This window comes from Filicampus tigris, chromosome 3 (genome assembly GCF_054856515.1).
Source record: "Filicampus tigris isolate MCC_2025a chromosome 3, RoL_Ftig_1.0, whole genome shotgun sequence".
NCBI classification, from domain to species: Eukaryota; Metazoa; Chordata; class Actinopteri; order Syngnathiformes; family Syngnathidae; genus Filicampus; species Filicampus tigris.
The window spans coordinates 7,732,678-7,749,022 of record NC_141219.1 but is presented as its reverse complement, the minus strand read 5'-3'; the positions used below and the strand labels follow the sequence as shown (position 1 = coordinate 7,749,022).

The 16,345-nt window shown below is 41.6% G+C and overlaps 1 protein-coding gene across 1 annotated transcript in view; it reads left to right on the top strand.

Annotated features, from left to right (window-relative positions):
• ankrd11 (ankyrin repeat domain 11) overlaps positions 1-15,850 on the top strand; it is a 90,634-nt gene extending 74,784 nt beyond the window's left edge. Inside the window, exons 5-14 of the mRNA XM_086025360.1 lie at positions 460-633; positions 1,939-2,139; positions 2,263-2,405; positions 2,505-2,652; positions 2,740-7,153; positions 7,237-9,892; positions 10,035-10,133; positions 11,203-11,346; positions 11,443-11,535; positions 12,220-15,850. Of these exons, the coding sequence (XP_085881486.1) occupies positions 460-633; positions 1,939-2,139; positions 2,263-2,405; positions 2,505-2,652; positions 2,740-7,153; positions 7,237-9,892; positions 10,035-10,133; positions 11,203-11,346; positions 11,443-11,535; positions 12,220-12,405 (8,258 nt within the window). The 3' untranslated portion in view covers positions 12,406-15,850. The remainder of the gene's footprint in view (positions 1-459; positions 634-1,938; positions 2,140-2,262; positions 2,406-2,504; positions 2,653-2,739; positions 7,154-7,236; positions 9,893-10,034; positions 10,134-11,202; positions 11,347-11,442; positions 11,536-12,219) is intronic.
• Positions 15,851-16,345: the final 495 nt, after the last annotated feature.

The following is a 16,345-nucleotide window of genomic DNA, read 5'->3' as shown; positions in this document are numbered from 1 at the left end:
ATGAGAATGCGAACATAACAAATTGATTTAAATTAGAGACAACAAACTGAAAAGCTGACATCTATCCATACATCACGCGCTCCAGATTACAAGGCACACTGACAATTTTTGAAAAAATCAAAAGATTTTAAGTGTGCCTTTTGGTATGAAAAATACGGTAAATCCAAAAATATTTTTTATGCATGCATCATAAAAATGTTGATTGTTAGTTTTACAAACAATTCACAGGACATTTGCCCCCAACCCCCTGAACCCCCCCTCCTTGTTTTTTCATCTTTTGCAGAGCTGAACTACTACATGCACACGGACAGATTTGCATTGCTAATCCTGTCTCAAATTTTTTCACAGCTTATCAGTCAACCATTTCATCTCTACTCACGTCTGCCTCCACTTTTTTTGTTCCTGTGGGTCCTTGTTAGCCACTAAATTTAATGTACTTCTCTTTTTTTTCCACCACAGAGAAACCAGGTCCAGAGAGGAAGCGCATTAAAAAGGAGCCCACAAACACCCGGAAGGCAGGCTTGCCGTTTGGAATGGGGATGCCGGGCATCCGGGCAGGGTACCCCCTCTCTGAGCGGCAGCAGGTGGCCCTGCTCATGCAAATGACTGCTGAGGAATCCGTAAACAGTCCAGGTGCGTGCTTATCATGGAGACCACGTCTTCTGTTGCACACTAGGGAAGAGGGATAAGGAGGTGTGGCGAATTTAGTTATACGGAATAGCAATGACATTGTATTTCATTACAACATTGTTGTTAGGGAGGCCAATAAGAGTTTTTAATGTCTGCCTTATTAATGCAATATTCACTCCAGACGGGCAAGTTACACTGAGTGGGATGAACAACAGAATCAACACTGTCTGATTGCTATACTTAGTCTCACTTGTTTGTAAATTAAATGCTCGTCCTTCAAATACAGTTTGATAACAGTGTATATACACATGTTACTGCGTATATCTACATAGGTTTGATCCTAAATGTTTGCCGTCAATGTTATACATTAATGGCCACATTATGCCGCCGCCCCTGTGTGACCTATATCTTTGCTACTGTAACAACGAAAATTTCCCCACTGTGGGATCAATAAAGGCATTCTTATCTTATCTTATCTTAAAAGGAAGTACATGATGAACATATTTCTGTAAATTCATTTGATTTATGTCCCGAGGCATTTTACATGACTGTTTCAAATATCATTTGGATGAAATAGCTGTGCAAACTCAATAAAAAAAATGTGCACTGGCCCAATCGTTTAAATGTTGTGAAATAAGATCAAGTGGATCCATGCTACTGCTAATTCTTAGTGTGATGATGTGATGATGCCATCGTCTGGCCAAAAGATGAACAACAGTACTGCACTGAATTTTTTTATTTTATTTTTCCCAAAAACTTTATCAATACCAGGGCTGAATGATTCTGAAAATAATCTGATTCTGATTTTTTTTTTCCCCCCCTAAAAACCATGATTGGGATTTAATTGCGATTTGATTTTTTTTCCTTCAAGGTCCTTCTCTAATCTAATTTTCAACAATTAATCTTTATTACAACAATATCAGACCTATTTTTAACTATTGAATACTGAGGTGAAGTCAAATGAAGTATTAATTAATATGAAAGACAGAACAAAATACACAACACACATACACGGTGGTGAGGGTTTTTATTTTTTTCCCCACATGGGTAGTTTTAACCATGCGAGGTGAAAAAGATCAAGCATGTTAGAAAGCTAAAAGATAGCGCAGCTTAAAGCTTGCGCGGCAGATTTAGCCAAGCGTCTCCCCTCCACTGTCAATCAAGTAATGACCCGCCTCTGCAATTACAAAATTGCTCTTTCTCAAATCGCGATTGCAAATGCAATCAATCGTTCAGACGTAATCAATACACATAATCCATCTGATGAAGGTATAGAATGTAATAATTTTGTTCTTTTCCTATCAACAGACACAACACCAAAGCACCAGTCACAGTCCAGTCTAGGTCAGAAGGGAACGCCAAACTCTGCATCTAAAACCAAAGATAAAGTAAATAAAAGAAATGAGAGAGGAGAGACTCGGCTGCACAGGGCAGCAATTCGTGGTGAGGTACGCCGCATTAAGGAACTCATCAGCGAGGGAGCTGATGTGAATGTAAAAGACTTTGCAGGTGACAGAATTTTTTATAGTCAATTTTTGTTTGTCTTGATTACTAAATATTGCAATCTACTGGTGCAACGAAAGTGACTTACGACTCATCTCGTTACAAATATTTTTTCCCCATTGTACTTAGGTTGGACTGCATTGCACGAGGCATGCAACAGGGGATATTACGATGTGGCCAAGCAGCTGCTGGCAGCCGGAGCAGAGGTCAACACCAAGGGTCTGGATGATGACACCCCTCTCCATGATGCATCCAATAATGGACATTTTAAGGTTACTTTTCTTTACTACAATCAGTTGAATACTTGGGTAAAGCTCAATTTGGAAAATTTGCCCCCAGAAATTTTCACCTATTTCTGTCATTTAATTCAGGTGGTTAAGCTACTTTTACGGTATGGGGGGGACCCACGTCAAAGTAACCGAAGAGGTGAAACGCCTTTGAATGTTGCCAACTCTCCAACTATGCTGAATTTGTTGCTGGGGAAAGGCACATACACGTCAAGTGAAGAAAGTTCGTCAGGTGTGTAGTTTAATATGGACTTTGATGAAGTGCTTTGGGATTCTTATTTGCATCTTAACTTTGCCTTTGTTCTTTTTCGCCATGTAGAATCTTCAGAGGAGGAGGACGTTCCCTCATGCGCCCCATCTAGCTCGGTTGATGGCAATAACACAGACTCAGAGTTTGAGAAGGGCTTGAAGTTAAAAGGGAAAATATTAGACCCTCCTAAATCTGCTGTCACACCCGTCAAAGATGAGTATGAGTTTGATGAAGATGACGAGGAGGAGCGAGTCCCCCCTGTGGATGATAAGCACCTCTTGAAAAAAGACTTCCGTAAGGACACAGTCAGCAAGGCCAACAGTTTCATCTCCATACCCAAGATGGAGGTCAAAACCTATTCCAAAAGCAACTCGCTCACACCAAAGAAAGCTGTCAGGCGGATCATCTCGGACAGTAACAGTTCAGATGAGGATGACAGGACGCTGTGTTTTACACCAGCACCTACGCCACGACAACAAGCCCTTCAAACAAATGCCAAGACAAGAGACTCTGGAAATCTGAGTTCCAAACAGCAAAAAGATAAGAATAAAGTCAAAAAGAAGAGGAAGAAAGAGAGTAAAAACAATGTTGGCAAAGAAGTCAGGTTTGGTAAAGTCAATGACAAATTCTGTACATCTGATTCTGATTGTGGCGATATGGAGAGTGAAGATGATAAATTAAACAGCATAAAGGATTCTTCTATGATCGTGAAAGAATCCTCTGGCTTCAATACGTCCTCCTCCTCACATGTAAACTTGAACTCTCAGAAACAAGCACCATCATTAGCAGAGCAACACCCAAAGCAGTGGAGGACTGATGGCTGGAAGACTGTGTCATCTCCAACATGGTCAGATGTAAGTTCTCTGTCTGATTCTGTGAGAACAAGACTGTCAAGTGAGTCAGACTACTCCTCTGCAGAGTCCAGTATTGAATCAATGAAACAAGTTAAGAAGAAAGGGCAAGACAACAAAAAGAAGAATAACAATGTACACAATAACACAATGGACAAGAAAAATGCTGACATCTACAAAAATGCCAATGCAGATAGTACAGCCTCCAAAACTGATGTGGATGGTAAAGTGCTCAAGAAGCATAAGGTGAAGCACAAGCACAAAAGCAAAGAAAAGGATAAGGCACCTGGTCTTGTGCTCAATCAAGACATGAACGAAAAATTTGTAAAAAGCTACTCGTTTGATTTTGATGATTCAAGGCAAAAGTCTGTAACTGTGGAGTCGGAATCACCAGCTGAAAGCAAGATCAAGTTATCAAAACATGAAAAAGAACATTCAAAAAAGGAAGAAAGGCTCTCGAAAAGCAAGTCTGAAGAAAAGGATTGGTCATCGGGCAAAGATTTGCATAGAACAACAGAAAAGGAGAAAAATAAGAAAACTAAGGACTCTGCCAAGGACAAAGCAAATAAGGAAGAGCGAGAGAAGCCGGTAAAATCTGACAAGGATAGAAATATCAAGGAAAAACCCAAGGAGGACAAACAAAAAAACCATAAAGAGGAGAAGAAGAAAAAGTCTAAGGAGAAATCAAAAGCAGATCGGAAAAATGAGCAGAAAGAGGAAAAGCATCTAAAGGTTGATAAGGAGAAAACCACCAAGGAGGAGAAATGTAAAAAAGACAGAGTTCTGAAGGAGGAGTCTGAGTATGAAAACTATGATGTCAACAACCGTTTCCTCAACCTGGATGACACAAAGCTCAGTGCCTCGGATGACCATCATGACAGATGGGGCTCAGAGATGTCCTCTGACTCTTCACTCTATGGAGATGACAGCTGGGATGCCCCTGTCAAAGAGTATAAAGAATACAAAGCCAATAATTCTGTTAAACTTATTGTTGAAACAGTAAAGGAAGAGACAAGGAGAAAAGAGAAAGTGAAAGACAAGAAATCAGATCATAGCGAGAAAAGACCAGAGAAGGATGTCACATCGAAAAAGAAAGACAAAGACTGTTCAGAAAAGACTACTGAAAAGAAAAAAGACTGGTCGGAGAAACAAAAAATGAACTCAAGTCACTCTGTTGAAAAAGATAAGAAGCGGAAAGAATCCACTGAAATGGGTAAAGACAAAAAAGACAAAGATTCTCTGGACAACAGCCGAGACCGCAAAGACTCATATGACTTCATGAAGGAGAGGAAAGACTCAAAAATCAAGCAGGAGTCAATTAGGGATGAATATGGCAATGACTCATTCTTCAAAGAAATGGATACAGTCAGTAAATCGTGCGACATTCGTGAAAGAAACCATTCCGGTAAGGAGAAAGAAAAGAAGTTTGAAGGAATGGAAAAACGAGAGAAAATCAAAGCTGAGAAGCACAAAGAGAAAATAAAGGATAGAGGTGCAGATCAGGAGAAGGACAAGAGTGACAAAATCTCAGCAGAAAAAACTGCCAAGGAAATTGATCGGACGACCAAAGATAAGAAGGAGGGCGTAAAAGACAAACACAAGGAGTCTCATGGCAAAGACAAAGATCGAAAGATGTCATTAGAGCAGAACAAGGACAAGAAAGAAAAGACCTCGCAGGACAAACACACTGACCGAGAGAAGGATTTCTTGGAGGTGAAGAAAGAGGAAAGAAAGCCCGAGAAAATCCGAGAGAAAACATGGTACAAAATAGCTGACATTTTCACTGATGAAAGTGACGACGAGGACAGTTACAATGGTGCTCATGTTTCTGACTCTATGAGAAAAGACTCAACCCCTGATCAAGATGATCTGGATCACTTTCCATCAGACAAAGTAAGGAAAATGTCATCAGAGACTAAACACAGTGCCGAAAAGGCTAAAGACAAAGACCATAAGGAGAAGAAGAAAGAAAAGGCGACATTTGACACAGGTAAAGAGCGGAAGGGCTCCCTCGAGAAACACAACAAAGACAAGAAAGAATCTGTCGATATCAAACATAAGGAAAGAAAAGACAGAATGTCAGTGGACTCAAACCAAGAGAAGAAAAATAAACAGAAGCTCTTAGACAAAAGGGATAACAGTGAGGATAAAACAAAAAGCAAATATAAAGACAAGATGGACAATCCCAAGGATAGAAAGCCATCAAAAGGAAATGGTGAGAATGAAAAGTCCCTCCTAGAAAAATTGGAAGAAGAAGCTATGAATGATTATAAGGATGACTCTAATGACAAGAACAGTGATATTTCTTCGGACAGCTTCACTGACAGAGGTCATGAACCTATCCTCACAAGTTACTATGACTCTATCAGCCTTACAGATATGTCTGATGACAGGAGGGACTCTCTGTCTATAGCCACACCCCAGGATAAGTTCAGAGAGAAAGAAAGACATCGACATTCCTCCTCCTCATCGTCTAAGAAAAGCCACGACAAAGATAAAGAAAAGGCCAAGAAGGACAAAGGAGACAAACGTGACAAAACTGAAGAAATCAGAGACATGTACAGTCGCAGGGAAAGCTTACCTTTCGAGAAGGAGCCCATGCCTCTTGAGGCAGATCCGTACACCTTCCCGTATAGCAGCAAAGGAGATGGTGAAGATGATTTTGATAAGACGCTAGAATTTGAAAAAGAGATGTCCAAAAAAGATAAAGCAACTGCTGTCATCAGTGACAGAACTAAGGACAAAAAGAAAAAGGAAAAACACAAAGATAAAATAAAGGAGGAAAGGAACAAGCACATTGATGGATTTGGTTCATCAAAGCACTCCAAAGAAGATGTGAAGTCAGGATTAAAAGATAGCCCTCAGGTCACAATTTTGAAAGACAAATCAAAAGAAGAAAGCCCTAAATTTGATGTGAAAAAAGACAGAAATCGGGATATATTGGAGAAGGACAACAGATTAGATCACACCAAGTCAAAAACTAAAGACGAAAATGAAAAGCTCAATCAATCCAAAGACACAGGACGGAAAGATAACCGTCCACGTGAAAAATTACTGGTGGATGGTGATTATCAAATTACTAGTTTTGGTCAGATGTTGAGTCTGAAAGATCAAGAAATTGAAGAGCGTCATAAAAGGCATAAAGAGAGGATGAAACAAATGGAGAAGCTGAGACCCAAGTCAGGAGACCCGAAACTTAAGGACAAAGCCAAGTCTACTGACGAAGTGAGGAAGAACCGTGGTGAGCTCTCCTCTAAGAAATCAAGCAGCCTGGAGTCTGGTCTTAAAGAGAAGAAGCTGAAGGATGTTGGCCTACCAGTTCAAATGATGTCCCCGAGTCGGAAGTTCCAACCGCCTACAGACAGTCACAACTCAAAAGACTGGCTGCCTGGCCATCAAATGAAAGAGAACCTCCCAGCTTCTCCCAGGTCAGAGCATAACAGGCCAACTGGAGTCCCCACACCAACATCCGTCATCTCTTGCCCGAGTTATGAGGAAGTCATGCAGACTCCACGGACTCCATCTTGTAGTGCAGAAGATTACCCTGACATTATGCTTGATGGACTGGATTGCCAGAACTCCTCCGCAATGACTATGTCTATGAATGCGTGTTCCCCGTCCTTCTTTGAGAGGTATTTTGTGTGTTTGTTAATTTTTTTTATCTGTTCTTAGGCATTACTGTTTTCTGACGTTCTGTCTTTCTGTTGTCCACCAGCAGGTACTCACAAGGTTTTCAGGAAGGCACATGCCCTACCCCGGCAAAGAACCTCCAGCTGCCGCTCATCAGCCGTTCGGCCTCCTCTGATGTACGCAGGCCTCTAGAAGAAGAGTTCAAAATTGAGGCTGACAAGTTCCTTCGACAGCAGAGTGATCCATCGGCTGAATTTGATCCTACTACTGGTTCACAGATTCTAGAAGAGAAATCGGCCTCTGTGGATAGACTAGAGAGCTTGCCCTCGCCCTATTTCTCTCCAATTAGATTGTTGTCTCCTCGGCAGGAGCCAAGTCACCCAGCACCAGATCTGGCAACACCGATGCTCACTTGCACAGAGACTAATGAGCATCTTTCTGACAGTGTTTACAATAGTTACTTGCCGAAGCCATCTACACCAGTTCACAGGCCAGATCCACAGGAGCCCTGCTTTGACATTGCTGCACCACCAACGCCAGCTCCTGCAGCATTGCCTCCACTTGACATTGATGACATATCGGAACCTCACCACAGTGAGCCTAACCTGGTCCTCTCAGACCTCCCCTCTGTCATAGAGGAAAGGGATGAAGAAGAGGAAGAAGAGGAAGATGATGGTGAAGACCTTGATTTAGATGAAAGAACAGATGATGATCATTGTGCTGTACATGACACACAGCAAATACCTTCCTTCCCCGTTCAAGTTGAGGACTCTTTGAGAAAGAGCTGGCATGTTGAGTCGCCAGATCGACAAGACCCAGAGGTCCACCATTTCACTCCGCCGCATCCCGAACCCAACCATGGAGAAAACTGTTATGATCACAGCATGAGTTGGAACCATGATGTGGACCTTAAATCTCCCCATCGAACATACGGGGAGATAGAAGCTGCTGTCTCCAAAATAACCAGTCCTTATTCTCATTCAGACAGTGATCTGCAGCACTTGTCTGGACACCCATCTGTAACTCCTCCATATGCCACCTGGAATAGGTGGCACAAGGAAGAAGACCCTGAGGATTTTGATGAGCAGAAGGAGGCTGTGGCTGACATCCCTTCTCTTGAGAGACCTGATACTGCCCTGGATGAGGAACCCAGTTATTTAAATACATCCTCATCCTCCACAAGACTGGAGTCTTTTTTCCAGGACTGCAACAAAGCTAATATTGAGGTTACTCACCAGATGGACACAGAGACCGCTTGTGACGAGCCAGGCATTAGGCAGAGCACACATACCTTCTGCCCAACCACTGACGGACACCTTACTCCGGCTGTTGCTCCTGAGCCAGTTGTTCCCTGGGCAGATCCGTTCTCTGCTGATGCAGATGAGCTGGATGACCTTGGACCATTCTCCTTGCCTGACCTCCCGCTCCCAGAAAAGTCAGAAGAAGCTGAGCATCGAGACTCTGATTTTGTTGACCTTAACAAGACTGTGCAATCTCACATCAGACATACAATTATGGATGTTGATGAACCAGACTTAATGCAGGTAGACCATTCAGGTCTTGTGGAGAGTACATGCTCTGCTAAAGACCAAAGGCTGGGGGAACCCACTGGCCAAGACTTAGTTGTACCATTATCTCATGACACCTTTCAGCAAGAGTTAGACCCAGAGCCTCAAAGTGTTCCAGTCAATAGCCCTCTAGCTTTTACTCAACAGAACATCATGTTGGAAAGTAAAATGCCATATGGAGGCTCTGATGAGTCTGAACCTGATATGTTGTTTTCATCAGTGAAATCCGAGACCAGCCAGCTACATCACATCCAGATTCACCCCATGCCTGAGTCTTTGCCGTTACCACAGGACACTGTGTCAGTTGACAAGTCAGAGGTGAGACAGGAGGACATATCAGAGCCCATAACAGAATCTTTATCTCTCGATCCTGTTCCTCACCTCCCAGTGGCTGTTACCCCTCCAAGTTCACTGGAGCCTTCAGACACTCAAGAGACAGCACAAAAGCCAGTCCAGGGACCCCCGAGCACAGTGCCCGCAGATATTCCCAAAAAGGTGGAAGAAATCCCTCAGAGGATAACACGCAACCGGGCCAAGAACCATCTTTCTGCTGTAGTTTCCTCTCCAAGTATAACTTCGTCAACAACTTCCCTGTCTGTGACCATTAGTCCAGTAGTGACCATTAATGCTATTCCTGCAAGAACACCAACTCCAAATTCAGTGTTGGCCTTTTCAGCTCTAAAGAAAGACAAAGACTCATTGCTGAGCATCTCATCTACTTCATCCAATTCTACTCTGACTCTGTCTGTACCAAGTTCTTTAACCACCTCGCCTACAGTGGTTCTGAGCAAAACAAGTAAAGGCCGTCCACTACCTGTAGAGGAAGATGATTCCCAGACCCAGCACCCGCGAAAGAGGAAGTTTCCCCGTTCGACTGGGCCGCAGGTGCAAGTACAGCTCGTGAACACGGCCATGCAACAGACTCGGGAAATGATTCAGCAGACGTTGGCTGTCGTCGTCAATGCCATAAAGTTGGATGACATTGAGCCTTACCACAGTGATCGTTCCAACCCATATTTTGAGTATCTGCAGATCAGGAAGAAGATTGAGGAAAAGAGGAAAATACTGTGCTACATCACCCCACAGGCCCCGCAGTGCTATGCTGAGTATGTGACCTACACTGGCTCATATCTGTTGGATGGGAAGCCTCTCAGCAAGCTTCATATCCCAGTGGTAAGTTGAGATAGATTTGTCTTAATAATGGCAGAATGCCATAGTTTCAGTCTCCTTTGGCAACATTTTCCGAAAGTTTTCAATGGGTAGATCTGTAAAATAATGTGTGCAGAGCAGTGAAATGATTTTTGTCATTTAACAGATTGCCCCACCACCATCATTGTCAGAGCCTTTGAAAGAGCTCTTCAGACAACAGGAGGCAGTCAGAGGAAAGCTCCGGTTGCAGCACAGCATAGAACGGGTAAGGAAAACATACTCTCCACTAGGGCTGTTCGATTTTGCCTAACAAGAAAATCCCGATTATTTTCTCGCAAACCCGATTTTACGATTACGATTTCTTTAACTAAAAAATAATGAAAAATGAAGTATTTTGAATGTCTTTTATTTAAACTTAATTTTTCTTTCTTTGAACTCAAAATCCCAGTTAATTTAACTTAATACACACAGAACAATCCATTGGGATTAACAGCATTTTACTTACACAATAGATTTCAGATCTGTTCTTAATATAAAGCAATAATGAAATAAGAAAGTGCATATACCATCTGAAACAAAATCATCAACATGAGAGAAGGTAGACAGTCAAGTCTGTAAACCAAACAGTCTGTCAGAAAGTCATTTTGCCAACCAGCTAGTGAGTAGCCTTTCACATTTCTCCCTGATGTTACTTAAACATAAATCAATGATTAGTGCAAAACTGTCACTCAATAATACAATGCACTGTCAATCTTAAAAGTACGTATGCACCGGCTGGCCAGAGGTCCGTTGTAGAGGAGAAAAAAATTGACGCCTTTCAGACGTTGAGTTACTTGCTCGCGGGTTGTAATGTACATGCGGGGCACACACTACACTACAGATCTATATTTGCCCGATTTACTGTATTAACTTAACGCTCACTTGCCTGAGCAAATAGCAGAATTGCCGGTAGCCATGGATGGTGTTGTAGTTTTTCCGGTATGCGCGCTCGTGGGAGGAAGCGGAAATGCAGAGGAAACTACGGTGGCTTAGATAGACCAAAATTTTTTTAAAATCTAACGTGCCCATTTGAATTTTTTTAACATCGTTTGATCCCGAAAATTCGGTTTCGGTTCAAAATCGCTTAATCGAACAGCCCTACTCTCCACATATAAGTCATGATTACCTGCATTGCTTTTTGTGTTGGGTGGCTGTGTTCTTGGCATGCTCTGCACTCAGGGAGCCAAATACTCACACGAGGGAGGTTGAGGTGGAAGATCAAAGCATATACTTGACAGAAATGCAAAGGAATTCATTTCCTTGATTGTTTTCTCGATCTTGTTTTATGTTAAAAGGAGAAGCTGATTGTCTCATGCGAGCAGGAAGTGTTGAGAGTCCACTGCAGAGCTGCGAGGACCATAGCCAATCAGGCTGTGCCGTTTAGTGCCTGCACCATGCTTTTGGACTCTGAAGTGTACAATATGCCATCAGAGAGCCAGGTATGATTTGTATTTAAACACACACGTGACTTGAAAGGTGATGATGAATGATTTTGTTTTACTTCTCCTTGTTCATAACTTGGTGTGTTTGCTTAGGGTGATGAGAACAAATCAGTGAGAGATCGCTTCAACGCACGACAGTTCATCTCCTGGATTCAGGATGTGGATGATAAATATGACCGTATGAAGGTATAAATCTAGTGATCTTACTTGTACAGTGCTACCTTAATTTAGGGGCGCCCCATTTTATTAGTGTTTCGAGTTAAGAGCCTTTGCATGGCATTCTATTTTTTTTTTTTTTTTTTTCATTGCCTTGCTAGCAAACATTTGACACAAGTGAGCTCCAAGCACTCCACCACGAAATGTGAAAGTACAGATAACTGTTGTTTATTGCCACTCCAATTTGAAGTTTGATGTAAAACTAAACATTCAGATATACAGTACCTAAAGAATTACATTTTATTTATCCAACCACAGGACTTCATCTTAGGAAGGTCTGCTAGCTGCCCCCCGGTGGCCAAGGTGCACACACCAGAAAGCACGCATATTCGAAGGAGCAGCACATTGTCCATTGAATTGAAACATAAAGCCATGCTGCAAATTATTACGTAATATTTTTATAAACTCCCAATACTGTAGAATTCTTTTTTAAATTAAAAGAAATGTTACATTTTTTGGGTGGGCGGGCTCAAATTGACTAATGGCATTCGATTTATTTAGTGGGGAACGTTGAAATGAGTGATTTGAGTTAAGACACTGGTCATGACACAAATTAAGCTTGTAGGTCATGGTACCAAATACTTTTATTTTATTTTATTTTTTTTTTCTCCGTTCTTGCTGGTGTCGTTTATGCACACTTTTTCTCTGTTCTAGACATGTCTGTTGATGCGGCAACAGCACGAGGCGGCAGCCCTCAACGCCGTACAAAGGATGGAATGGCAGTTGAAAGTCCAGGAATTGGATCCTGCAGGACATAAGTCCCTCTGTGTCAACGAAGTGCCGTCCTTCTACGTTCCAATGGTTGATGTCAACGACGACTTTGTCCTTCTGCCGGCGTGACACAACTTGGCGCAGTGATAAAGAGTTAACTTTATCCAAATCCCTTCTTTAGAGAGAATTTGTTGAACAGAACAAATGGAAAGGGCTAGCAAATTTGAGAAGGGCCTTCAGACAGGAAAACAGCAAAAGTACAGTGGAAGAGTGCAGATTAAAAAACATGCTCTTGGTTCCCTTCCTAGAAGAAGGAAACTTGTTTTTACTGGGGGAAAGAAAAATACTCAACTTGCACTTTCATTCTCAAAAGTTTTTACTCCTTTTGTGATCAGAGCATGAAAAGCAGAAACCGTTTTTGCTTTCCAGCACTGGCCCTCAACTCCCTTGTGCTCAGCGGTGGCTAGACGGGGGACAGAGATATATTTTCTGCATTCATTTTTTTGGGGGCTTTGCTTCACAAGACCCACCACTGGGGAGATGTGTCAAAGAGGAGCTCTCCCAACAACATGGTGCCTGCGTACCATGGGAGCAGCTGAAAAGGATCCTCCCCTGTTGGGGCCAGGAGCACAAGCCAGTGCTTCCCCAGAGGATGTCAACAAAACCCTGGTGCATCGAGTGGATTTTGTGAGAATCCACTATGAGATGACTACAAGTGACAGACCAGGAATCAAGATGCAGGTGCTTGGTGGATTTGGGCTGCACACACTGTCAAATCTGAGACGGCAAATGGATACAAGTGTGGGTGTGTGTGCGAGCGCGCGTGGGTGTGTGTGCACGCGCAAGTCTGAGAGGAAGAAACTGTTGGTGCATCCTCTCAGCCATGCAGGACAGACGACGAGTAGCGCGGCGGGTCCCTGAGGTCAGACCGCACGGAGTGTTCTCAACCAGCTCACTTGTTCCACAAATGCATCCGAGCGCCTTGGACTGCAAAAGCACCACAGGGACAACACGAAGAAACAAACACAACGAATGTTGACATTCAAAGAGACTATCGAGAAATTTTCGTTTGTCAGGCGGGGAGAAATATTGTTTTGTTTGTCTATTTCTTTACTTGGGCATTTCATTGTTTCTGAGGAAGTGACTTGAAACACTACAGAGCCAATATTAGTTTAATGGAAAAAAACAAACAAAAGAAAACTGAAAAAAAAAAAGTTGTATTCCGTAAATTATGTACAGTTTTTATATTCGTTAACCAATGTATTCTTGCTGCCTTCTAGATAATTTATTTTGCCACACATTACTGCACAGTTGTAAATAACCTATGTACTGTAATATCACTCAAGTAAGTGTAAAGAAAAACAAAAGAAATAAAAAGTATCTTTTTATGTACAGTTCACTTTTGGGCAGCACTTTCCCTCCCTCATATCTGTGGGCCAAATATGTACTCAATTCTGTCAGTATTGGAAAGGCAAAGTTGTATAGTCCTACCTGTCACGATCACCTGGAACGACATCACCTTAACTTACAAATGGCTGACAGACACCACTTCTGGGTGCCCCCAAAGGCCAACCGACGTATTTCCACACATGTAGCAGAATAGACGAGGACTTATTTAACAAATAGAGGAATATTACTCACTGCTTTACTACACAATTATATCGGAGAAATCTCAAACCAAGAAAATGCCTTTTCCGGTGAAAACTAATGTACTCATTGTTGGGCAAAGTCACATAGATATTTATTGTTTGAATGAAAGCATAAGTGATGTCGTTCATGAACAGAACCATTGTGGCTATGTTTAATGTTTTCAATTTTATTTGCATTTTGACCTTTCAAAAATTGGCTTGAAATATTTTCTTACCCAATATCATTGTCTAAAACCATCAGGGTCATCATATTCTGTTCACATGTCTAAATTAAGAGTGAGTCCGGAGAGTTAAAAGGTTTTATTCCATGCTGACCTTTTGAACTTTTTGTCTCACTAATGTTCCACGTTACTGCTTAGCCTTACACATTGCAATGCTGACCCGCTGGATGGCGCCAGTGAGGTAGAACACTAAGTACTTTTGACTATGTACAGGATGGGGCCTTCAAATTGGATGCTTGTACGTCTGTTTAATATTTACCGCTCCAACTCATTAGGTGATCGGAGCCCTTTTCTGAATTCAAAACAATTAACATTTGTTCTTGATAGAAGTGATGCACTTCTCTCCAGTCACAAAAGGTTTTTATCATTTACACAATTTGGTTACTTTTTCATCCAGAAAGCACCCAAATGGAATCACACAGAAACGTACATAAATCAATGTAGTCTTTGCCAAATGTATTGGATTTTATTGTTCAAAATGTGATTCTTTTCTGCTCCAGATACTCTCTGTAAAAGCTCATTCAATGCCATTAACGACTATAGACGTCAAAGATTCGTTTTAACTGGGCTGGCAGTGAATGAGTTAGAAGGCCTTCTACATACTGTCAGTCAATCAAGTCATTGCTGTGTTTAGGATGTGTAATTGAGTACTATTACACTGTGCAGACAAGTGGCTAGAAGTATAGTTACACCCTCCAGGTTGGTCACGTCGACATTCATTTTTGTACTTTTACCCCCCTCTCCCCACTTAGTTGTTCTTGGTTTGTGTTGGTTACTTCCAAAGTTAGGTTGTGTTTTGGTCACAGAATTATTGTGTGTTTTTAACTCTTTATACCGTTCTGTATCTCATAGGTGTTTTTTGTTTCTAACACCAGTGGCATGTCAATCACAATGCTTATCAAGCAGAATGTAAACCCGTTACTATGTTTGTCCGTCGAAACCCTCACTATTGTTTACAAGACATCCTCTGTGTTTTGCTTTTCGTCCGTCAGCCTTTGTTTGTACTCGTGCAATCAATCACTGATTTGAACGACAAAGGCTTGAAATGGTGATGGTTGCCACAGTCGCACACTGCGATTCATTGGAAACGTTTTTGCAAGGCCCCCCGCCCACCCGCGCATGTCGTTACACAGAGCAATAGACTAAATCAGGTTGATTTTCCAGTGTGATTAATCAGCCACGCAGAGTGATTCCCACATCCAACGAGCGCTCACACATCAGTGGTCAGATGCACAGTCGAACACTTGGCCGTGGTGATACAGATGCTAGCCTGACACCACCTCAGTCAGCAACATATTACCTCTACAATCCTCACATTCACTCATAATTTAGATTTGTTTTGGTTTTCTTACTGGATTTAGATATACATAATTGCTATTTTTTCATTTGATAGTATCACGATTTCAAGCCTTTTTTCCTCTAGTTTTCTTTTGTCACATTTTTTTTTTTTAAATTCAAACCCAGACTGTAGCTGTTTCCTTGTTCTTTTTTTTTAGAATGGACAATGACTTATACAAAGCATGGAGAACTACTCTTAAAATGGTGAGAAATAACCTATTTATTATCTATTTTTTTTCTGGCACCTGTGGTATGTTTTGGTTAAAGTTGGTCTCCGCTGTGTAAATTTCCCTCCTTGTAATGCGTGAAAGAGACATACTGTAAATAGTTGTGTAAATAAAACCTCCCAGGACGTTTTGCACCCTCTTCTTTGTACTAGTCTGAAAAGTTGTGTAGGATGTGGGCTTCTAACGAAAACGAGCAGAGTACGCTCGCCGCAGGTGGATCTGATGTAACAATGTAACATTTTTTTATTTGTACAATGTAGTTCGTGTACATATTGTTGGAGCAGCTAAGGGGGGGTGGGCAAATTTGAGGGCTTGTCGATGCTATCGTCAGTGCTGTAATAGAAATCCAGTACTTTCACCTTTTAGCTGTTTTTGACTTCCAGAAAAAAGAAAAAAAAAATAGAAAACAAAAAATAATGTGAGAACCTGAAATGAGTGGGTATAAGACTAAAACTGAAAAGTAAAAATTCAAAATTGTTATTTTCTACAGTTGCATGTACAGAGAGCGCGAGAACTGCTGTTGTTCCTCAGAGATTATGTTCGTTAATAAAATTTTGAAATATTAAAACTATGGCCCTTTGTTTTGTGTTTGCCAGGAGCAAAATTTTCCATCTGAAAAGATGCCTTTTAAACT